Source organism: Solanum verrucosum, unplaced genomic scaffold (assembly GCF_900185275.1).
Source record: "Solanum verrucosum unplaced genomic scaffold, falcon-dt-bn FXZP01000446.1, whole genome shotgun sequence".
NCBI classification, from domain to species: Eukaryota; Viridiplantae; Streptophyta; class Magnoliopsida; order Solanales; family Solanaceae; genus Solanum; species Solanum verrucosum.
The window spans coordinates 93,032-117,789 of NW_026020482.1; the positions used below are offsets into that span (position 1 = coordinate 93,032).

The following is a 24,758-nucleotide window of genomic DNA, read 5'->3' on the forward strand; positions in this document are numbered from 1 at the left end:
AGAAAGTGAAGATAATATATATGAATTATCAGAAAACGATGAAATGGAAAATAATTCAGTAATAGAATCAGATAATGAATATTATATCAATGAGTGAAACAGATATACAAATAATAACTAAAGAAAACTATCAAGATGAAGAATCGGCAGAACAAAAAATAATATTTGATAATAATATATTTGAACAAATAAAAGGAAAAGAATTTGACGTAAGCGTAGAAAAAATATTCGAAATACCAACAATAAGAAATTGGTTTAAACGACAAAAAGAAGAATACTATGTAGTAAATCAAAGATAACATATCATAGATTGCAAATACACCAAAGAGAATGAGATATCAATATTAGAATTTCAACAAGATCAAGTGTGCACTACAAGGAATGAAAGAATAGAATTTTCCTAAATGCCCTATAGCCTCTCGAAGATAGGTATGGACGTCATCATACCAATCCGCAAGACTCTACTATAAATTGCTCTCGTACTCTTGAGACCGATGAACTTAGGGCTCTGATACCAAATTGTCACGACACAAAATTTACAAGTCGTGATGGCACCTATGTTCCCAACCGATAGGTAAGGTAACCCAATAATTTTACCAATTTAACTAAGTAAAGAAGTAACAGGTAAACAACGAATAAAATATCTCTAACACTAAGTCCTTCATAAACACGAAACGCAGAAAGCAAAATATCACCCAAGAATTTGTGTCATAAGTACAAAAGCTTCTAAATATGGTGCAAGTCTGAAACTAAAATGACAAATCCAAACATAAGGGATATCGTGTTTGAATACTAAAACAACAGAACAAATAAAAGATAGAGGGAGGTGTGAGCCTCGGAACAACCAAGTAGCTCACCACAACTCCAAGATACTCCAAGATCGGACTCAAAAAGCTCCACGAGATATGCTCGTACTCAGAATCGAATGTGCACCTCAAAGAGTGCAACAAGTGTAGCATGAGTACGAAACCACATGTCCCCAGTATATCTCATAGATCGACAACGAAGAAGTAGTGACAGAAGTTTGTATGAGAAAATCAATTCTTTACTTATTCAAGTGTATATTATAGTTGCCAGTCAAGTTTCATCAATAAGGATAATCGAACTTCACATAATGTACAACCACCAACAAAAGCACGTAATCAACAAGAATAAATGATGTAATGAGATGCAATGCAATGTGACACCATGAAATGAAATGTCTCAGATGCCAAGTACTCTCTCAACCGTATATACATGATACTCCTCAAAATTACATCAAGAGTTCATGACCCATGAGGGACTCGCGAGTTCCATATACTAACACGGACAATCTCCACATGTCTGTGCGGACGATCTCAACGCACTATCATAAAATTAAACCATTTCCGCACGGACGATCTCCACGTGCCCAAATTTTAATCTTAATATCTCACTATCCCTAGCACGGACGATCTCCACATGCCCAACTTATACTCAATCTCATGTCAATGCGTATGCACAATATGATATCAATGAAAAGTGATGATGATGCATCTCAATCAAATATCAATATGATATGTAATCACCTCAGGTATCACAAGTATATGGGTTCAATAAAGAACACAATCACACATAATAAATCAGTCAGTCAATAATATATTAGCTAATGCCCATATGCTTTGGCATTCTCGAATTACAATTCGCATTCTATAGGAATAAACTTTTCCTTTATAACACCGGTACTCGTACCAAACCATTGGTACGAAACTCTATTCTTTCGCCCTTACCCATTGTCTATTCCATTTTTAATCTTTAATCAGTAAACATCCCTCAACGAAGTATAAAAAGTCTTAACATACCTTAAAATTGAACACGTATCAAGAATTCTCAACATTTTTCCTTCCCCTTTCTAAAGCTTCCGAATATTTCCAATCTATCAAAATGTGCACAATTTATAAGTATACGTGTCCATAGACACCCACATTACTATATGCTTATCCTAGACCTAAAATCTCTCCCAAATCTATAACCAAGTTCATAAATCTTGATGTCACTAATATGTCAAATCTCATATTCTTAAATTTTAAGTCTAAGATTAAGTCTTAATTCATCCAAAATATCATAGAGCTAATAGTATTCATATAATATAATATACCTCATTTTTTAAAGTAAAAGGATTCACAAGACATCCCATTATATAACTCAAATATTTCACTATTTTTGTACCAAAGTAGTAGCCATTCAAATTATAATACTAAAAGTAACAATGGATCCAGAAGCAGCATTGATTGAAAAATAGCCTTACCTCAATTTACCCTAGCCATTCTTGGGATAAACACTTTTAAAAATGTATTAAAGTATACTCCTAAAACCATTGGACCATCTCACACCTAAATTAACCGTAAAATCCACTTTGGAGCAATTAACTTATTTACAATATTTTAATCCACATGAACTATCCCACTCAAATGATCACCATAGTAATTATCTTCTAAAGAATAACCATTATTCAATGTATAAAGATTCTCCTTTAAAGTCAAAAAGAGTTTCACAAAAATCAATAAATTCCAATTAAATTAGCATTCCAATTCTTTACCATTAAATAGTAGTACATTAAAGTATACCCTAGTAACCCACTATTCATAACTCATTCCATTTAAACCAAATATTAAGATAAATAAGGCTTAATAATACCTGATGCAGTAAATTGAGTGTTGAGATCAAGTTCTCTCTGAGAAATTTCAACCGCAATTTGTTTGACTTATGTGTAAAAGAACAATAAATCCCTTTTTAGTTAATTTAATTGTACACATGGGCCAAGTGGTAAAAAGGTATAAAAACAAATTATGGACTTGGCCCATTAACTATTCAACTATATTAATTCTTTATTATTTAACAAAAAATCATCAACTAAATATTCGTAGTCATCGAATAGTTTAAAATTTCCATTTAAATTTTACGGGAAGAGTCAAAATAGTCGTAGTGTTCAAAACGACCTAACGAGTCGTTACAATGTTTCTCCTTTATATATAGAGATAGATTTATGAAAGTAAAAGGTGTATATTAAATTAATAAGAATAAAGAAAATTATAATGGTAAGCTTGTAATTAACATTAATTAAAGGAAAAAGGGTCAAAAATGCCCTTAAACTATGCAAAAGGAACAAAAATGCCCTTCGTTTGTAGTTTGGTCTAAAAATGCCTTTGCCGTCAATACTTTTGTCCAAAAATGCCCTTATTCTTATTTAATTGGTTAAAAATGCTCATTTTCATATTTTTAACACCTTATTTTTTCTAGTAATATTTTTTAAAATTAGGAAATGCGTATCTTACTTCAATTCATAAAAAAAAATAAAAAATGAAAATATTTCTTATTTTTTTATAATTATTTTTTATCGTTATATAAATACAAAGTAATGATGGATATATTATGATATTTTATATATGACATATATTATATGTCGAAAAGGATACATGAAATTATTCTAGTTTAATTGATAAAATGAGATTAAGAAGAAAAAAACATTTCTTACATTTTTATTTGTTAAAGTGATTTTTAAATAAAGAAAATAAGAACATGGTTCTTTAATAATATTTTAATTAGGAAGAATATGTGTTTAAAAAGGAAAAAAAATATATTTCTTAAGAAAAAGGCATTTTTGACTCATTTAGTAACTATAAGGGCATTTCTGGACCAAAGTATTGACTGTGAGAACATTTTAAAACCAAAATATTGACGATAAGGGCATTTTTGGACCAACTACAAATGAAGATATTTTTTTCCTTTCACATAGTTTAAGGGCATTTTTGACCTCTTTTCCTTAATTAAATAAGAAAAAAACGTGACTTTTATGACTTGTTGTGATATAGTTGAATTAAGATAGAAGTCTTATTTTGTTTAGTGTGAATGGTGTTAAGATTGTGTTAGAGATCTGATTCATTCAGACCCATTAAGAGACTTATAAGGAAATAAAACAAACAAACTTAATGAAATAAATCTGAATAATTAAGATTCGGTCCTCAAAAATACACTTAATGAGGTGAATCTGAATGATTATGATTCAGACATTCGTTAGGTGCAAACAAATGAGGCCTAAGCCAGCTCATTTCTTGGTTGTCAAGACTACATATTCAACGGAGGATTATGCTAGACTCCACCTTACAGAGATAGTCAGGTTTCATAGGTTCCCTTGTCTATCATCTCAGATAGAGGTCCCCAGTTTACACCTCATTTCTGGAAGTCATTTCAGAAAGGTCTTGGTACTCACGTAAACCTCCGTACAACATTTCATCAACATATGGATGGTCAGGCAGAGCGTACCATTAAGATCTTAGAGGACATGTTGAGAGCTTGCGTGATCGATTTCTAGGGTAATTGGGATGATCACCTACCTCTCATAGAGTTTGCTTACAATAACCAATACCATTCCAGTATTTCGATGTCCCCTTATGAGGAACTGTATGGGCGTAGATGCAAGTCTCCGGTTAGTTGGTTTGAAGTAGGCAAAACAATCTTGATTGGGCCAGATTTAGTTCACGAGGCTATGGAGATAGTTCAACTCATTAGAGAAAGAGTAAAGACAACTCAGAATCGTCAGAAGTCCTATGCAGATGTGAGGAGAAGGGACTTAGAGTTTGAAATTGATGATTGGATTTTCCTAAAGGTGTCACACATAAAGGGGGTGATAAGATTTGGCAAGAAAGGAAAGCTCAGTCCCAGGTATATAGGTCCTGTATATAAGTCCTTACAAAATCCTAAAAAGGGTTGGTATTGTGGCTTATGAGTTAGAGTTGCTAGCAAAACTATCAGCACTTCATCTAGTCTTTCACATTTCCTTGTTCAAAAAGTGTGTGGGTGATCCGACATCAATATTACTTTTAGAGAGTGTGGTTGTGAAGGATAGTTTTACTTATGAAAAGGTTCCAGTTGAGATTCTTGACCGTCAGGTTCATGCATTGAGAAATACGGAAGTCGCTTCAGTAAAGGTTTTGTGCATATAAAGTTAAACATGAACTCAAGTTTACCTCTTTCTGAGGATGCATGATCAAATAATTAGCTACCGAATAGAGAATGATGTTCACATATCCTTATATTTAATAAGTGATTTTTTTGCATGTGATTGAATTATTTTGTGGAGCTCTAGTAAAACCTTAATAGGCTTAGCGCTTGATGCTCGTAGGCCGCACGAACTATTTACCTATATGAATTACATGTCTTATCGTAGTGGTACTATTTTTGTTAGTCCACCATGTGTTAAGTGGGAGATGTTGGATAATTAATTTGTGTCGTAGGTCACCCATATATATGGATTGACCCGACCCATTTAGATGAGATAATATAGGGGGAGGTTTCGTAGAGAATTTAAAAATACCTATCCAATAAATTGTCACATGTGAAGAACAAGTGCAACGGTTAGCGAACAACGATATTCTCTATTTTTCCTATAAATCTATCTATTAAACTTTGAAAGTTGAAGCATAAGAATTAGAATTCTCCTTCCACAAAAAAAAAGGTATCTAATTTGTGGAAAAACACTTTGTTTCCTAGTGATTCGAAAGTAGACTTTGAGGTTATTCTTTTGGTAGTAACATCTACAAATTCTGCTACAACAATAAAATACACACTCGATATTCTTGCTTCTTTAATTCTTTTATATGTTTGTATCCAAAAAACTGATACACCTATTATCAAATTGTTTCTTCTTCGGTAGATATATATTTATACTAAATCTATACATCGGGAAAGAAATTGTATTCAACTGTTAGAAAAAAATGAAAGAAATATAATCAGACCATATTTTATATATCGGCAATAAACTGGTAGAATTATAACAAAAAAATTATTTGTGTATTTATTTTAGAGGTGCTACACTATTCAAATATTGTATTTGTATTTGTGTATTTATTTTATAGGTGCTCAATACTACTCCCAATAAATATATACTCAAGCTCAAATGTATAAAACATACTATTTTCTTTGTTTTGAGGTAATTACTCAAAATACCCTCTTAAAGGAGGCAATGCTCTAAGTATCTTTGAGCTCATAAACTCAGTTAGAAATCAAAGTTTCTCTTTCTCAATGTAACAAAGTGATACATTTGTGACTACTTAGTTCCCTTATACTCTTTCTCAAATCATTTTTCAAACTCTTTCTCAAGATTCCTCTTTGCTTTCTCAGAACTCAGTTTAAAACAATTACTTTTGTTTAAAAGATTCTCAATAAACATTTACCTAAGTAGAATCTTATATTCAAACTTAATCGGTATGGGAGCTTTAATTTCAACTAAACTTTGTGCTAGAGGTTTCTTGTTACCTTAATAAGGTTACAAAACGTCGGGGTATAGGTTTAGGAAGGGTGGGAAATGACTAAAAATAACCCCTCTTAGAAATTGATAGAAATCATCTACAGAAGGCCACTTACGATCCATACAAAAGTCTACGGACCGTAAACATCACATAGAAAACATGTTGGGGTTTTGATCTCTGAAGTTGGGGCCTACATATCCTTTATACGGCCCGAAGGACCTTTGACGTGTCGTCCTGCTTGATTGTAGAAATCTTACTGGATGTTTCAGGACTTGGTTTTCATGAGGCCTATCTATGGACTGTAGGAACTTCTATGACCCATAGTCCAGTCCATGAAACTTAGACTTGAGAACCAACTTTCAAGGGCTTGGTTCCACGAACCCATCTATGGTCCATACACACTTCTATGGGCCATAAAAAGCTTCCGTGGCACCTAACTACATAAATTTTCAAGGTCAAATTTTGGGTCGGGATTTTCATGGTGTTACAATAAGGTGAAAACATAGTAGCACGTGTGTTAAGTGACAAATGGGTTAGTTAAAGAATGATTCCCTGCTTCTTCATTAGGTTAGGACCCGAAAAGTTAAATTAACTTTTCATTGGAATACCCTTTGACCTTTTATTGTTTCTTGAAGTTTAAATCAATGTTGGTACTTTAGAATGTCACTAATAACCATGAATGATTCAACAATGTAGTTGGAACAAATAGACTCAAGTATAAAGGAAAGATGATTACATTAAAAATAATATAACTTGTATACATAAGCTAGTTATTCCACTAACCATAGAGGTATTAAGTGTAATTGTGTATATAAAGTTGAACATGAACTTGAGTTCACCTCGTTTTGAGGATGAGGGATCAAATATATACTACCTCGGTATTTGAAAGAGCTTAAATTACACTACAACAAAAAAGGGATATAGAGGCAATTAAAAATGGCATTAGCGGCCATAACTATTGCCGCTATAGCCATTACCAGCCAATGCCGTTTGGCCGTTGTATCAGGGAACGACAAAGGCTTTTGCGGCCATTTGGACAAAAGCTGGTAAAGCCAAGCTCTTTTGCCGCTAAAACTCATTTGATTTAGTGGCAATTTGGTGCGGCAATTAAAAAGGCTACTAAATCCAATCCAAAGTGGTTAGTTATTCTCATGTAGTGTCCCATTTTTATAGACAGTAAAACCAACTAAATTGACGCTAAAACACATTTGTTCTAGTGGCAATTGCTTGTGGCAATTTAGATGGCTGTTAAATCTAATAAAAATAGTTAGTTATACTTGTGTAGTGTCCATTTTTATAGCCAGAAAATCCTACTAAATTGTAGCTAAAATGGATTAAATTAAATTTAAAACGGCAATCATGTTCATGTAGCGTCCATTTTTATAGCTGGTAAATTCGATAAAATTGATGCTAAAATTTTATATTTTTAACGACAATAGTTTGGTGGCAATTATAAAGGCTAGAATATCCTTTTGAAAATATCTTAATTTCTATCATTTAGCGTCCAATATTTTGGCTAGAAAATTCACTTAATTTGACGCTAAAAGTCATAAACTTTAATGACCAATTGGTTAGCCAGAATAAATAATGACTACATCAATTCATAAAATTATCTAGTTCGCGCTTCTACTGATAAATTTATAACTCGTAATCCAACAAAATTCTAATTATAAGAGAGCCTATTAAATGCGATGATGTTTTTCAAATGCTAAAAAATATATGATATAAATCATAGAACATAATATATCTCATCAAATCTAAACAAAATGAAGTATTAATCCAAACTATAGTATCATAACTTTACAACTAAACTTATATTTACGAAATATCTAGTATCATTATATAACCAATCCAATAAAATAGTGTCTTCAAAGAATTTCCATATTGGTTTGCCATATTGAAATATTTCATAGGCAAATTTTTTTAACATCATACCGCATGACCTGAAATAATAAAATAAATGTGTCAAAAGATGAAATCCAATTGACAAAAACGTCACGAGATAGGAGAAGTTCTCATACTTGAATGAAATATCTACTACACCAAATGTTACATAAAAAAGCTACGTGCAAATACCAATGACCCTAGTGGGGTTTCTCCTCTTATTGATACATATACATTTAGCAGTAACAAAGTTCCAGTTCAAACCCATATAACATAAGAAAGAGTGAATTATATCATCTCATAGAAAATAACTCAATGATCCAACTAACTTTACTACATGGGCTGGCAACAATGTTGATGACTTAGGGATAAAATTCAAGGGCTGGCAATGCATCAACATCAGTTATCTCAATTGGAAAATGCAAAATCCATGGTATGCAGAAGACAGTTCAGTATGAAGACATTCACAACCTAGACAACAAACATAGAAAAAAACACAAGCACATTCATAGCTTGAGCAACAAACAATGAAAGAACAGAAGCACATTAACAACCTGAGTAGCAAACTAAGAAAAACATTTCAGACCACAAAAACTATGAGAGGAATTCCACCTGAAGCATGATTGTCTTATCAGGTAAGACTAACGATTTGACAGTGAAGGAACCAGAGCAAACTGGTGAAGCAGAGGATACAATTCTGTTATGTAAGTCTCTCATTCTTGTGCATGCTATTTTATACTTTACAGGAGAACAAAAATGAGTGGGTAATTTGATCCAGATCTTTCAAGTTCAGAAATTGTTCAGAAAGAAAACCTTTTCAACTGTTTCGTTAATGGTAATTATCTCTTTATTTAAAGTATTCTTATTGAAAAACAGAACGTAAAAAAGTTGTTTCATTGAAGAAGGCTTCTGTTCTCAAAAAGTAAATATATTCATTGGATGATTAGAGGGCTAATTCGAATAATCAGACAACTAATATTCAACTATACCAACATAAGCTATAGATAAAACTAACTACATTTCAGGGTCTAGCAACAATGTTGATGAATCCAGGATAAAACTCAAGGGCTGACAAAGCATCGAAAATAGCTATCTCAATTGGAAAATGCAATATTGATGATATGCAGATAATAAAAAATCCCACCAATACAAAAAGGCAGTAGACCAGAGAATGATAGCAACAGAAAGTTAATACATCTGAGGAGAAAATTAGTGCACAAAGTATCTTCAGTAATCATACCACTAATATGTAACTATTCCAACAAAACCTATAGATAAAACTAACTATATTTCAAGGGCTGCAACAATACCAACAAAACCTATAGTTGCAACTATACCAACAAAATCAATACAAACATGCATCAGGCTAGAGAATGATAGCAACAGAAAGAGGTGTGCTCTATGTTGTTTGGTAACTTTGGTATATGACTTTTGGGGATTAATTTCTTCTCTGCTTGTATGCTTTTGCTCGTCATAGATTCTCTCTTGTGAATACTACTTCAAGTTATACAAATCATGATTGTCTTATCAGGTAAGATTAATGATTGGACAGCGAAGGAACTAGAGCAAACTGTTGAAGCAGAGGATTCAATACTGTTATGCAAGTCCCTCATCCTTGTACATGCTACTTTATACTTTATAGGAGAACAAAAATGAGATGGCAATTTGATCCAGATCTTTTAAGTTCAGAAATTTTTCAGAAAAGAAACTTTTTCAACTGTTTTGTTAATGGTAGTTATCTTTTTATTTAAGGTATTCTTATTGAAAAAATGAACGTAAAAAAGTTGTTTCGTTGAAGAGGGCTTCTATTCTCAAGAAGTAAATATATTCATTGGATAAACAGAGGACTAGTTTGAGTAGTGAGACAACTAATATTCAGCTATACCAACAAAAGCTATAGATAAAACTAACTTCATTTCAAGGGATAACAAAAATGTAGATGAATCCAGGATAAAATTCAAGGGCTGGCAAAGCATCGACAAGAGCTATCTCAATTAGAAAATGCAAAATCAATGATATGTAGATAATAAAAAATATAAAGAACATGGGATGAGGTGTATACATATTAGTTCAAGTAATCAGATCATTAACACTTAGCTATAAAAATAGAACCTATAGATAAAACTAACTACACATCACAGACGGGAAACAATTGAGATGAATTTGGACTCGAATAGTAACTAAAACAGTAGCACATAAGGATAAATATGAGTAATGCCATGAGAAGTTGGAGTATTTTCAGCAACACTAGGTATCCCTCTTGGTTGTGCTATTTATGCATGGCCACTATCAACATCATGGACCTGATAAATATTTACACATTAGTTAAAAATACTTTTATATGATTAAATTTTATTAAAAATAATTTCTAAAACTTATGGAGTCAAGTTACCTGTCCACTTGAGGTGCCATTGATAATTTGAGGCATAGATTCATTAGGAGCATGTTTGAGCATGAATTGTCGCATTTGGAGTAAATCTAATTGCATATTATCATGAATTTGTTTCATCATATTAATTTCTTCATTTTGTTTCGCCTTCAATTCATTTGTCTCCTGTTCTAACCTTTGTACAATTTCATTAGATTAATCCTCTTCATCAATGTTCTCTAAGAAAGATCTACTACCTCATAGAGCAGAAGGAGTTGGACCAAGTCCTAAACTACGAACATACCCACTTCTTTCATTTCCTAATACTTGGAAATACACATCACCTTTCCAAGCAACATGGTGAGTAGGTTGGTCAGTAGATCCCTCGCTATTGCTCATCTTCTCATTTATCATGTCCTAACCAAAGAAAATATATTAAGTCCAATTTGGAATTCATCTGTTCGCTTTTTCTATTTTTCCCTTAATTTTTTCCAATGTAGAAAATAAAAGAAAGAAGAAATCTTACAATTGCTTTGGCCGAATCATCATCTAATGGTCTACCATCTACAAGTTTTTTATGATTTAATAAGAATATTTCTGCTCGTGTAGGCTCTATACCATTTGAAGTCTAATACAATTAAATTTATGTCATTTGTGCTTGTCAAAAAGAGTTAAATTATTATAATTTTTAATTTTAATAGGCTTACCTGCTCATTTATTAAGGTAGCAATACTTTTGGATCCTCCCGTGCGAGACATCTTTTGCTTGGTCCTATTATTTCTATTTGCTTGGGTACGTCTCTGAAAATGAAAGATTAAAACGATATCTTATGATTTATAAATATAAATTGAGCATAACAAAAATCTAAGCACTATGAAAATTAGAAACTTGAATGCTGTAATTATTTGTTGATACCTTAGCTTTGTCGGAAAGCCAATAAGAGGCCAGATCACTCCATTGATCTCTCGATATACGACTTGGTCTATTTTTTAGCAAAGCATCTTTAGTCTTATACTTAGGAATATGGTCACCTTTTAACTGACACTTGTAATTTTTCCATTTCTTTTCTAGTGACTTTAAGGTAGAGGCTTTTCCGCATTTTGGGATAGAGAACTTCTTCTGAAAAATAAAGCCCACATTTAGAAAATAACATCATGTATAATAGACCTTTCTCACCTCATAATAATGAATAAGCCATACCCTCACAAAATTAAGCAATTTCTTATTTTCCTCAATGTCGAAATTTCTCCAATCATCTACATGTAGAGGTGTTAATTTTGGAGTTCTTGCAATAATTCCTAGAAAGCTAGAAAGCTTTCGACCCTCTTTTCTAATAGCCTGATTATGACTATTAAACGACACGTCAACTATTTTTCCCAAAGGAAGTTTCCAAATATCTTTTAGTAAAGTAGGTCCACACACCTTTCTTGCCTCCGAATTACCTAGAAGAAAAAATATTTGAAGGACATCAAATGATAAAAATTTATATGGTTAAACAATTGAGAGGTGCTTCACAATATGTTAAATAATAGTATCACGACAAAATAATAGAAAAAAGATTACCTGTTGCCTACCTGAAGCATCTTTTTCAAATTATGTCTTACTCAAATGTTTACTCTACTGCAATTCTGAAGTACCAGATGGTACAAATTTATGAACTAGCCAGAAAGGCATGAAAAATCTTAAAGTGAAAAAATCACCCCAAGCAATAACAACTAGCCATTCATGGAGACGAAAAACTTGATACACTTATCGAAGAGAATATTGTTGGTTCTGGTGTCACTACTCACATACACAAGTCCTTCATAAATAAAAACACCAAGGAGTGAAAGTTTCCAGTTTTACCTTGGATGTATATTGACTAATGACACTTTTTTTGTTAATGTTTTTCCTTCTTTATCTAGGTATATATACTCAGGATGGAAACACTACAACTTCAAGCTTAAGGATTTCATTGAAGATAATGTTTTAAGAAAGAACTCTACTAATTTATCAATCTTTCATTGAGTTAGGGAAGCAGATCAAGTTGTTGAGCTTCAAAATACAGAGAAGAAACTTGGCATAACAGATATTCAACTCATTCTTTCTTTGAAAAAGTTTTCTGAAGATAACTAGACAGGCTTGGAAGATATAGCTGAAGGAAACTTTGTGACTCTTCAAATACATGACTCTCATTTTCTTAGAGTTATCATTTATAACCTATGGTCAAGTTTCCAACAAATGTTAACATTTTTTAGTTTTTCACACTGGAATTATCACGCCACGAGGCTACCCCGGACGCGGACATGGGACCTATGATCACGAGTGACCCCAAGCTAACCCTGCTGGCATATCATAAGCATACTAAGAGATTACTGAATAAAATATACTATGCGGAAGCATAAAACCATAATTAATTGTAAGTGGAGAATACCTAATACTAATTTGATTATAGAAAAGACTATGAGTTTAATAACAACTTGAAGATCAAACTCAAAACTAAAGCTGAATCTAGTACTATGTCTGAAATAAGCCTCTAACTGACTAGAGATGCTGAGACATGTCCCCAGCTAACTCTAGCAAAACTGAAACTAAAAGACTAAATATGGAAAGTTAACATGTCAATCATCCTCGAAGAATGAGGACTCACCACTGATGCTGCTGAACTTGAGATCAAAAACCGATCTAAGCGTGATTTGATTGCTGAGGGCTTGAATATACATAACGAGAAGATGTAGCACAGAGTATGAGTTAGTACTTGAAAGGTACTGAGCATGCATGATAAAATAAAGCTGAATAAAACATATAACTGAACAATCAATAAAGATATGATATAATCAGAACATGATAAGGATACTGAGATATATTGAATATGAACTAAATTGAATGCAATGACCAAGTACATGACATGCTGAGAATGAATACTGAACTGTAACTGATAACCTGGTCAATGCACTATAATCTGACTATGAGAGCTACTAATAACCGATATAAAACCACATGAGCTAAATGTGGATTCCAATGTGTACGTCCCATCGAGAGGACTCAATATACCCTGCCAGAGTTATAGAGGCATGACTGGCGTGATCACTAAAACTGATGCCCAACTGAGGGGACTTAACCTACGGGGGCACGTAGTTCTGGGATATGAGGGTAAGTTGAACCCTAGTCTAACTCGGTCTAAGCCTACTCCCAACTGGAATATGTATATGATACTTTATGACTAAAATACTAAAATAGTGAATAGCTCAAAATACTGACATGCAAATACGCATGATTGAAAACTCTTTCTCAGAAACAATTCATAATAATATTTTAATATGATCATTGATGATTCGGGAAGTCATACTGCATAAACATTGATGCTATATCCTGATACCATACTGCTCATACATTGATGACATACTCGATTTCCATACTAATCATGTTTTAGAAAACTCTTTTCTCAAAACTCATCTTTATTTTCTCAAAACTCAGTTTAAGAACTCAAGTGTTGGTTTTGAAAAGCTTCTTAAGATTTATAACTTAAAATAGGGTTCAATGCTGAAATATGCTGATAATGTGACATTTGAAATTGGAGTATGTATAACTGAATAAACTGACCAAGCAAGTGTAATTCATGAACTAAACTAATCTATACAACTAGGGTTCTAAGTTTCAAGCAAGAACAATAATTCCACGAAAGCATGATAATCTGATTTGGATTAGTCTAATAGCTGAATCAAATATTAAATTCTAGAAACCCTAGGTCTAAACATATGGTTGAGAATCAAGAATCTGACTGAATTCTAGGGACCGAATGGGTAAAACGAACCCACTAGTGTAATCCCACATACTTGGTGACAAAATTCAGGGGGAAATCTTTCGATTTCGGTGATGGAACTGAAGAAAACTTGTTGTGTTCTTGGAAGGGTTTAAGTCACCTTTTTTCTCCAATTTTGTTCTAGGTTTGATGATTTTTTGGTAAATAAAGGTTTTGGGTATGTCTGACTAAGTTATTAGACTTATTCTTAGTAAAACCACATAGTTTAGGTTTAAAACGACGAAGTTTAAGTGCCCAACGAATAGTAAAAAGAACTAAATGACCCTAACTTAAAAGCTGGCGAAGGCTGCCTACGGAGGGGCCTACGGGCCGTAGGTCAACCTACCCACCGTAGGTTGGGTCGCAGGTCAAGTCTGCCCGACAAGGCTTCACTAAAACGACCATAACTTTTTACTGGGAGATGAGATTTTAGCAAACTCGGTGGTGTTGGAAAGAATATTCAATTATCTATAATTTAGTAGGTAATGGGCCACCTAATTACTTTTTTGATAAGGGTTATGACCATTTGAAGTTGACCCAATTAGCAATTTCCCTCTAATTGGCTGTTGACCTTCACCAATGGTCAAACCTACGATCCGTAGGTCCAACCACAGACCGTACTGGTCGATCGTGGGTGGGATAAGAGACTATAGAGATTTGGACCTTAACAATGGAACCCTACCTACGGTCCGTGGTCCCACCTACGATGTGTGGGTGGTTCTATTGGTACTGGAATCGATAAAAACTAGGATTTTTTCTTCATTTTAAGATTTGAGGTGTTACAATATCTCTCCCTTGGGAAAGTTCATCCTCGAGTGAAGTCTAATCAAGCTGAGTATGGAGGGAAGAAGCTGCAATCCCTACCACTAAGTACTAGAAACTGATTTCTGACTGAATTGAGTTCCAAGAACATGCAAATACGCTGAAAATGTAAGAACAACTAAAGGAACATGATACTAAGACTGAATTTACGCATGAGTAAACTGAAAGACTGGAGAGGAAACTATTATCTCAAGCTGAAATGGAATCGGAAGGAAAGAGATGAGGATACTAGGCCTTCATGGCTGCTTCTACTTCCTAAGTAGCTCCCTCTACGGACTGAGTCCTCCAAGTTTGTCAAATATCATCACCCCTTCACAAGTGATACTTTCAAGAAAACCCAATCATCTATCTCAAACTCTAAATCCCTTCTCCTTACATCTGCATAGGACTTTTGTCTTAAGTCTATTTCTGACGAGTTGAAATTTTTCCCATAGCTTTATAAACTGAATCTGGCCCAATCAAAGTTGTTTCAACTACTCATCCACCTTAGGAACACATAAGCGACCATATCCCCCTTGGGAGAAAACCTCTTCTTTCTGCTGATGAACTACACCTTCCAACTAAATCAGTATATGATCAATATCTTGTTTTTCCTTAACCTCCGCTACCAATGAAGATTTTGATCTATCCTGGGTAATCACACGACCATCTGGCATGTCAGTAAGACCAACTCCTAAGCGAGCAAGCCGATGAACATCTCTTGTTAATTCCTTTCTTTCTTCCTCAACATGTACTATACTACCCATAGAGATCATCTTTCTGGTCTTAAGGTAAGAGATAAATCGACCTACAAACACTGAGCTGCTATCCTTCCATTCTAAGACTGGCTTGTTTGGAAATTATAAACGAACGATCCTAGTTCTACAATCGACTAAGGCATAACAAGAATGTAACCAATCCATGCCTAGAATGATATCGATATCTACCATTTCTAACTCTACAAAATCTGTTGAGGTGACCTTCTAAGAGACTGTGACAGGGCATTTTCTGTATACCCGTCTAGCTATAATTGGGTCACCCACTGGGATAGTGACTGAGAAGGGTTTTGAGAGAGTTTCTGAACTAATATCAAAGTTGACTGCTATATAAGAAGTTACAAAGGAAAGAGTAGCCCCTGGATCTAACAAAGCATAAACATCTAAGTTAAATACTCATAACGTACCAGTGACCACATCAAGAGAATCTTCCTGATCCTGGCGAGCATACAACCTATTCTGGCGCTGACTGCCACCTATACCAGATGAAACACCCTGCTGCGTTGGGCGACCTACTGGTGCTGCTGGAACTGTAAACCGAGCCCTATTATTGTTACCTTCTTGACCCTACCTAGTAGAAGGGCAATTCTTCACCCTATGACCAGATTGACCACACCCAAGCATCCTTCCTTGCCTGCTAGACACTCGCCCGAATAGTTCTTACCACACTTTGGAAAAGTTGGGTAGGTCTTATTTCCTGAAACACTTCTATGAGACTTATAGCCTAGTGCCCTACTATTCTGATCATGTCAAAACTGTGAGTAATTTCCACCACTCGCTTTCTGCTGAGAGTACTCATAGTTCCCTGTTCAAGCTTTCTTGTTGACCTTAGTTATTTCCTTAAGCTTATCTTCCTCAACCTGGTGAGCATGAGTCTTGAGCCTAGATGTGTTCATGTCATCCAACAACATAACATTTATGTACTCTGTCTTCACTAAGTCGGACACAACATATAGAAACTTAGACATCTGTTCCCTCGAATTAGCGACCATGTGCGGAGCATAATGGAGAGTTGAGTGAACTTGAGTCCGTACTCTTGGACTGACATTGTACCTTGCCTCAAATTCATGAATTCCTGAGCTTTAGCCTCCCTCAACACTCTCGAAAATAATCCGTCAAGAAAAGCTCCAATAAAGCATTCCCAAGTCATAGGAGCTGCATTGTCACCCCTGTTTTCTTTCCACCGCGTGAACCATATGTGAGCTACATTCTAAAGCTAATAGGATGCCAACTCTACCCTATCATTACTAGTTACTTGCATCACTCCAAAGATTTTCTTGACCTAATCAATAAAGTTCTGGGGATCTTCTCCAACTTGCGACCCTAGAAACTCTGCATTCAAAACATCTTGATCTGGGATTGGAGGAGTTACGTAAGCGTTGCGGGCATTCGTATTCCTTGTGTAAGCTATACGAGGAGGCATGATCTGAAATACATAACGACGAGTCAGAAATGGGAAGTTTGATCATACCTCACACATGATAAAAGTAGCAAGAAAGTGAAGTTCTCCTAAAATACTTCGTAGCCTCCCTTTCATTAGATGTGGTGCACTTCACACCCATGAAAAGCACTCTACTTAGTGCATCTTTTGGGACATCCTAGGACACTTAAACCTAATGCTTTGATACTAAGTTTTTTCATACCCCGAGGCTACCCCTTGGACGCATGAGTCACCCCAAGCTACCCCTACTGGCATATCATAAGCATACTAAGAGATTACTGAATAAAATATACTATACGGAAGCTTAAAACCATAATTAACTGTAAGTGGGGAATACCCAATACTAATCTCATTATATAAAAGACTATGAGTTTAATAACAACTGGAAGATCAAACTCAAAACTAAAGCTAAATCTAGTACTATGTCTAAAATAAGCCTCTAACTGACTAGAGATGCTCAGACATGTCCCCAGCTAACTCTAGCAAAACTAAAACTAGAAGACTGAAAATGGAAAGATAACATGTCAATTGTCCTCAAAGAAGGAGGACTCACGATTGATGCTGTTGAACTAGAGATCGGGAACCGATCTATGCCTGATCTAAGTGCTGAGGGCCTGAACCTACATCACGAGAAGGTGTAGCACACAATATGCGTCAGTACTTGAAAGGTACTGGGCATGCATGATAGAATAAAAATGAATAAAACATATAACTAAACAAGAAATAAAGCAATGATATAATCTGAATATGATAAGGATCCTGAGATATACTGAATATGAACTAAACTGAGTGCAATGACCAAGTACATGACATGCTGAGATTGAATACTGAACTGTAATTGATAACCTGGTCAATACACTAGAATTTGACTATGGGAGCTACTAATAATCGACATAAAACCACATGAGATAAATGTGGAGTCCGATGTATACACCTCATCGAGATGACCCAATATCCCCTGCCAGAGGTATAAAGGCATGACTGGCGTGATCACTAAAACTGATGCCCAAAAGAGAGGACTTAACCTATGGGGGTACGTAGTTCTGGGACTATGAGGGTACGTTGAACCCTAGTCTAACTCGGTCTAAGACTACTCCCAACTGGAATATGTATATGATACATTATGACTAAAGTACTAAAATACTGAATAGCTCAAAATACTGACATGCAAATACTCATGCTTGAAAACTCTTTCTAAAAAACAATTCAAAATAATATTTTAATATGATCATTGATGATTCGGGAAGTCATACTGCATAAACATTGATGGTATATCCAGATACCATACTGCTCATACATTGATGACACACTCGATTGTCATACTAATCATGTTTTAGAAAACCTCTTTTCTCAAAACTCATCTTTATTTTCTCAAAACTCAGTTTAAGAACTCAAGTGTTGGCTGTTAAAAGCTTCTTAAGATTTATAACTCAAAAATAAGGTTCATACTGAAATATGCTGACAATGTGACGTCCAAAACTGGAGTATGTATAATTGAATAAACTGACCTAGCAAGTGTAATTCATGAACTAAATGAATCTACAAGCAAGGGTTCTGAGTTTCAATTAAGAACTAATCAATAATTCCACGAAAACATGATAATCTGATTTGGATTAGTTTAATAGCTGAATCACAACACAAATCTAAAATTCTAGAAACCCTAGGTCTAAACATGAGGCTGAGAATCAAGAACTGAATTCTAGTGACGGTATGGGCGAAAGGAACCTACTAGTGAAATCCCACATACCTGGTGATGAAATTCACGGAGAAATCTTTCGATATCGAGGCTGGAACTGAAGAAAACTTGCTGCTTTCTTGGAAGGGTTTGGGTCGCCTTTTTTCTCCTCTTTTGTTCTAGGTTTGATGAATTTTTGGTAAATACAGGTTCTGAGTATGTGTTACTAAGTTATTAGACTTATTCTGAGTAAAATGATGTAGGTTAGGTTTAAAACGATGAAGTTTAAGTGCCCAACGCATAGGAAAAAGACCCAAATGACCCTAACTTAAAAGCTGTTGAAGGCCACCTATGGAAGGAACTACGCGCCGTAGGTCAACCTACCAACCGTAGGTTGGGTCGTAGGTCTAGTATGACCTACAGGGCTTCGCTAAAACGAGCATAACTTTTTACCCGGAGATGAAATTTTAGAAAACTCAGTAGCGTTGGAAAGATGATTCAATTATCTATCATTTAGTAGGTAATGGGACACCTAATTCTTTTTGTGCTAAGGGTTATGACCATTTGAAATTGACCTAATAAGCAATTTCCCTCTAACTGGCTGCTGACATACACCAACGGTCAGACCTACCGTCCGTAGGTCCAACAACGGACTGTATTGGTCGATCGTGGGTGGAATTAGAGACTATAGAGATTTGGGCCTTAACAATGGAACCCCACCTATGGTCCGTGGTCCCACCTACGGTCTGTGGGTGGTTCCATCTGTACTGGAACCAGTGTTTTGAAAACTAGGATATTTTCTTCATTTTGAGATCTGAGGTGTTACAGAAATGCAGAGAGAATCGACCATAGTAAAAAAATTAAAGAATAGTTGAACAAGGATGGATCAGCTATTTAACAACCAATATATGTAATAGCAACAATGTGTGGATAAAAAACTCTCAAGTTCCATCAACAAAGTTTTTCCTAGCATGTATAACTAATAGGAAATAGACAACTTACGAAGTATTACTTGATTCATCAATGCCACCAACATAATTATTCAACTCTTTAGATTGATCATCGTGATCTTGGGTTTGACAGTGATTCTAACTATTCATCAGCTGCTCAATATAAGGTTGAGCTTGATCAATGTTCCGTTCATCTATTAACTACTCAACATATTGTCGTAGACCTTCATCATTTTGTATTTGAAAGTACAATCTATTGCGAACTCTAGTTTGCATACTTTCTTATCTAACATGATATAACTATGTAGATGCATTAAGTTGCACTAGTAGCAGAATAACAGGACACATGAAATACAAGAGAAAGAAACATCATCTTAAGCTTTGAAAACACATACTAATGCACCAGAATAAACAAAATTTCAACTCATAAGAAAACATTGGCACTTCACAATCCAACGGATAAAACAACAAAATTAAAGAAAATGCATGCTGATTCTTATCGTGACCAACGACACTAACCTATAGTACAAGTGTCTACGATCGTCGATAATATAGTAACCCAACCAAGGGTTGGGGTTGTGTCCCAAGGGAGTGGTTTTGAGAATTAGTAGAAAAATAAAATTAAGTTCAAACTAGTCGTAGCTAAAGACATTAACGATTAAAAACATTGTAAATTAAATGGGGTGACACAAAGGTGTCAAATATCAAATGGGGGTTTTGTCACAAGTAGTAAAAAACAACAAAAATAACAAGAAAATCAAGTTTGGGGACAAGTTCTTGGGGTGTGACCGCAATACAAGTTGAGATAAATCATTGGGTACATGCTTTCGATAGGAAATTTCCAAGATAATAGTGACTAGGCTAAGCTTTAGATGGAAATAAGTTCCCTCTCGGGCAACTTACCCTGTTTAAAATGTGTTCCTCGAATACCCATTTGCCGCATGAAGGCCAGCCTACGCCTTACCCCACTCACTCTCTCGAGCTGAGTGTTAGGATATGGAACTATGGCTCACCCTCTCGGGCTGAACCTCATGTCGACCCACTTCTTAGGCCATCAGTCTAGCGGACTTTGTTTCGCGACCTACCTCTCGGGCAAGCCGAAAATACATGGGTGGTTTTGTATTTGCAACTATAAACCCATTAAATTAAACCATAACCACTAGGTGAAATCACCATTAAAATACATCTATCCTATCAACAAGAAAAACCCCCCAACAACAATATCAACACATATTTGCTAAATCACACCCCAAGAATGGGGTTTTTAGCCATACATCAAGAAATAACAAAATCACCTAAAATGATACTAAAATAAAATGGGTATAAGGAATTAAACCTTGATTTAAGCAAAGGAAGAAGAATGGAGAAGACCCACTTCCAACTTGGGGAATATGAAATCCTTCTTTCTTCAAGTCTCCAAAAAACCCTCTCCAAACTTGAGAGATAATATCCCAAAGAGTACTATTGTATTGTGAAAATTAAAATAAATGTTCGAACATTAAAAATTAATAACAAGTTGAGTATTTATAGACTTCAGAAAATAGTGCTGGCAAATCTTTTAGCGAGGTTAGTCGGAATTGCCAATTAACTCGGCGATTTTCCCTTAGGTGTAGTTTGTCGCAGTCTTGCACTAGCCTTTAGCATGGTCGTGCTCTGTGTCATTGGGCGAGATAGTACTGCTTCGCGGAATTTTTCAGCGAAACGCCGACTGATCCTTTCATCGCCTTTTTGATCTTTCTCCTTCAGGGCTTCGTGTACTGGAACAAAGTGCGGAGTGCGTCCCTTTGGCGCATCGCCAAGCGTGCTTGGCGATGAACATGCTTCAGATTCTTCGTTCTTTTCAGCCCTTTTGTTCCTTTTTGCGTCTAACTGTCCATTCTTCCACTAAAACTTCAAATATCTAAAACTTAAGAGTTTTCATTAGATATTGAGACAAAATAAGCATTTGAGGACACTATTTCTATCAAAATAAAGCCCTAAATGAGTCCAATTTGTGGACTCATCAACACCCCCAACTTAAACTTTTGCTTGTCCTCAAGCAAGATTAAGTTCAGCCGTTCAAAAGGGATGTCTCAAACAGTGCTACACAAGACTCAATCACGAATGCACACAACAAGACTCAAATTTCTCATGCAAAGATCAACTGTGTACTCAAAGATTCAAGTTATGACACAACATTACCAAAGATTCTCATGCTGGCAATACTTGCTACTTGTGCAAGTTCAAGCTCAACAAAAAGTATCCAATTACCCTTACATAAAGAATGATTCCATATTCACACACAGAGGTTAATCAATTCAAGATCAGGAATCAGATTCAACATTCACACTCAAAAAGAGAAACACAATGCATGTTTTCAACCATAGGCTTGCCCTTATTTTCCAATTGATCTTCGGTTCGGCTCACTTAAGATCAAAAAGGTCTTTCTAAGGCTTGTAATGGGGTTAAGTGTAATGTATGGTTATTTAGGCTCAGTGACTTTTCATCCTCATGAGATGTGGTGTTCTCAAGGCATTCCTTTCTTTTTCTTTATCAATTCTTTTTCTAGTGCTTCTAAGTCATCTTTTTATTCACCTCTATGGATTGCTTGGAAACCCAATTTCTCTGGTACTTTATTCCACAAATATGTTTTTTTTGAAGGGTTTATATTGTTCTGCAACACCAGGGGTTAAGGGGGATTTTTCTTGCACTTCTTGACTTCTCCTTTTCATTTTTACCACACCCTTAACTTAGGCTTTTGGCCTAAGTTGGCTATTCGCTAAACCACCAATCAAGAGGATTATATGTAGTGTGTCAAGTATGGTCTAGGGTTCATCAAGGTTCTTTCAAAGAAAGGTAAGGCTTAAAAGGTGTTCAAAAGAGTTTCACACGCCCACGGGTAGGCCACATAAGAGGTATATGTCAAATTTGGCTCACACTCTTTAAAGTTGCCTAAGATCATTTCAGCACACCTTTCTAAATCAATCAGACTAACAGGGAAAATTCTAGGTTTATTTATGCAAGGTTCATAGTAAGCTCATCACTCAAGGCATCGACACTTAAGTCAAACAAGATTACACACTTTTGCTAGTGTGCAACGGTCATTACAAAATAATCAATTCGATAAATGGCCAATCACAATGAGATGCAACGAGTTTACATATTGTCTATGCAACGAGTTTGGCCTCATCGTAGCCGTACATTCCTGTTCGTTCGATTGAGAGCACTATTGAAGTCATTTGTATTGATCAAAATTGGGACTCAAATTTTTTGCAAAAGTACAGCCACATCAACTCACGAGGGGTGGCAAAAATGTGTGAAAAATTCAAAAATTTTGGAAGGGTCAAAATCATTTTGCAAATAAAAATAAATAGAGCCACAGTCTCAAACATCCACAAAAAAAATAGTATTTAACACAATTTAAAATAGAACAACCGAAATATATACACAATACACAACTATGAGCACAAAAGGTATGGGCCTCACCCCACCACAAATAAAAGCAATTTGTCCTCAAATGCAAATAAAAGTATCCAAAATTAAAAATAAGTAAGACTAACAGAGAGGTAAAGAAGTGATCCTGGCTATGCGGTTGCTCCATCGGTCATGGCATCAGTATCCGGAGTGACCACCGGAAGGACAAGCTCCACTGGATCCCTCAGCAGGAGACTTTGCCAAAGAAGCTTGCACAATAACATTTATCATGATCTCTTCAGTTTCGGCTATGTCATCTGCTGTAACTTCCTCAAATATCTTTTCGTCAGTTTTTGCTTCTGATTCAGGATCAGCTGTATGCTCCATTCCAGTTCCATATCCTGTGGTAGTCTGAGGCATTTCGGGCACATCTAGAACTTCCACTATTCCAAAGATCATGGATATATCTGTGGACTTTAGGTAGTCCACATCTTTCTTCAGCTCTACAATGGCGGCCTTTAAGGATGTTACTATCCTTACCTCTAGAGCATCGATAGTAGTGCTCAATGGTCTCACAGCATTGTTGAGGGCAACCTGAATCATGCCTGGAATGGAGCTTTCTATGTTGGCAGTCCGACAATTAGCAAATTTTGCATGCTGTCCCATTCAGATCAAGGATGCCTGAGAGATCGGCTCACAGGAGGCAATAACAACCATAGGTCTGGGTGGTAATGAAGTAGAAGAGGGACCTGCAAGGTCATAAGGAGTGGTAATGACACTAGATATACCTGAGTCCCAGGGGCCGGAGTAGGCAAAAATGCCTCTGCAGGTATATATCTAGTGGCCACAACTTCCTTCTGTTTCTTTTCTGTTTGGTCCTTAAGAAATTCGGCTTCAATCTTCCGGATACTAGTGGAGGTAGTGGCAGCCACTTCCACATCCTTCGTTTAATCTCTAGGTACCCGAGCTCTTTTGCATAATTCAATGATTAATACCGGGAAAAGGGAGAGACGTCTGGCTCTGCTTTGCATGCATATGGATCTCAGAGGCAATGATCATCCCGAGATTTATCCTGGTTTTCTCCATGATGCATCCTAGGTAAGTTGTCTTAGCATGACGAAGGATTGATTCATTTTGTGATGGCATAACTGTGCTGCTGATCAATTCGAACCAGTATCGTGCAACTATGTTTAGATTTTTCTTCTCAATTGGAACTCCTTCTGATAACCATGTCAAAGCATTATCATCTGAGACTAGCGGAGCTAATCATTTTTTCATTGCATCCAGCTTCTGTGTCCTGAACAAATGCTCGCAGTGGTCATTAATCTTATCGGACATACCCAAAGCTGTGTTGATAGAATCACTGTCACATGCTACCTTCCTTCCTTTGACAACCACGTAATTAGTTGCTTTAAAAGATGAG

General features: G+C 35.5%; 1 protein-coding gene across 1 annotated transcript; it reads right to left on the reverse strand.

The window, feature by feature from the left end:
- Nucleotides 1-10,776: 10,776 nt before the first annotated feature.
- Nucleotides 10,777-16,868, reverse strand: LOC125809506 (uncharacterized). The gene is made up of 6 exons (XM_049489128.1): nucleotides 16,704-16,868; nucleotides 16,284-16,443; nucleotides 11,719-11,960; nucleotides 11,434-11,637; nucleotides 11,226-11,318; nucleotides 10,777-10,935 (listed from the first exon to the last, which is right to left on the reverse strand). Exons 1-6 carry the CDS (start codon nucleotides 16,866-16,868, stop codon nucleotides 10,777-10,779), a joined length of 1,023 nt encoding a protein of 340 aa, XP_049345085.1.
- Between the last annotated feature and the right edge of the window lie 7,890 nt (nucleotides 16,869-24,758).

Excerpts from the sequence above, each read along its gene's own strand:
- LOC125809506 (XM_049489128.1), bottom strand. The coding sequence starts at position 16,868 with ATGGTCGCTAATTCGAGGGAACAGATGTCTAAGTTTCTATATGTTGTG. Across the intron at positions 16,444-16,703 it reads AGCTTAAGGAAATAACTAAG|GGTCAAGAAGGTAACAATAA; the intron begins GTCAACAAGAAA and ends TCTACTAGGTAG. Across the intron at positions 11,638-11,718 it reads AATTGCTTAATTTTGTGAGG|AAGAAGTTCTCTATCCCAAA; the intron begins GTATGGCTTATT and ends TTTATTTTTCAG.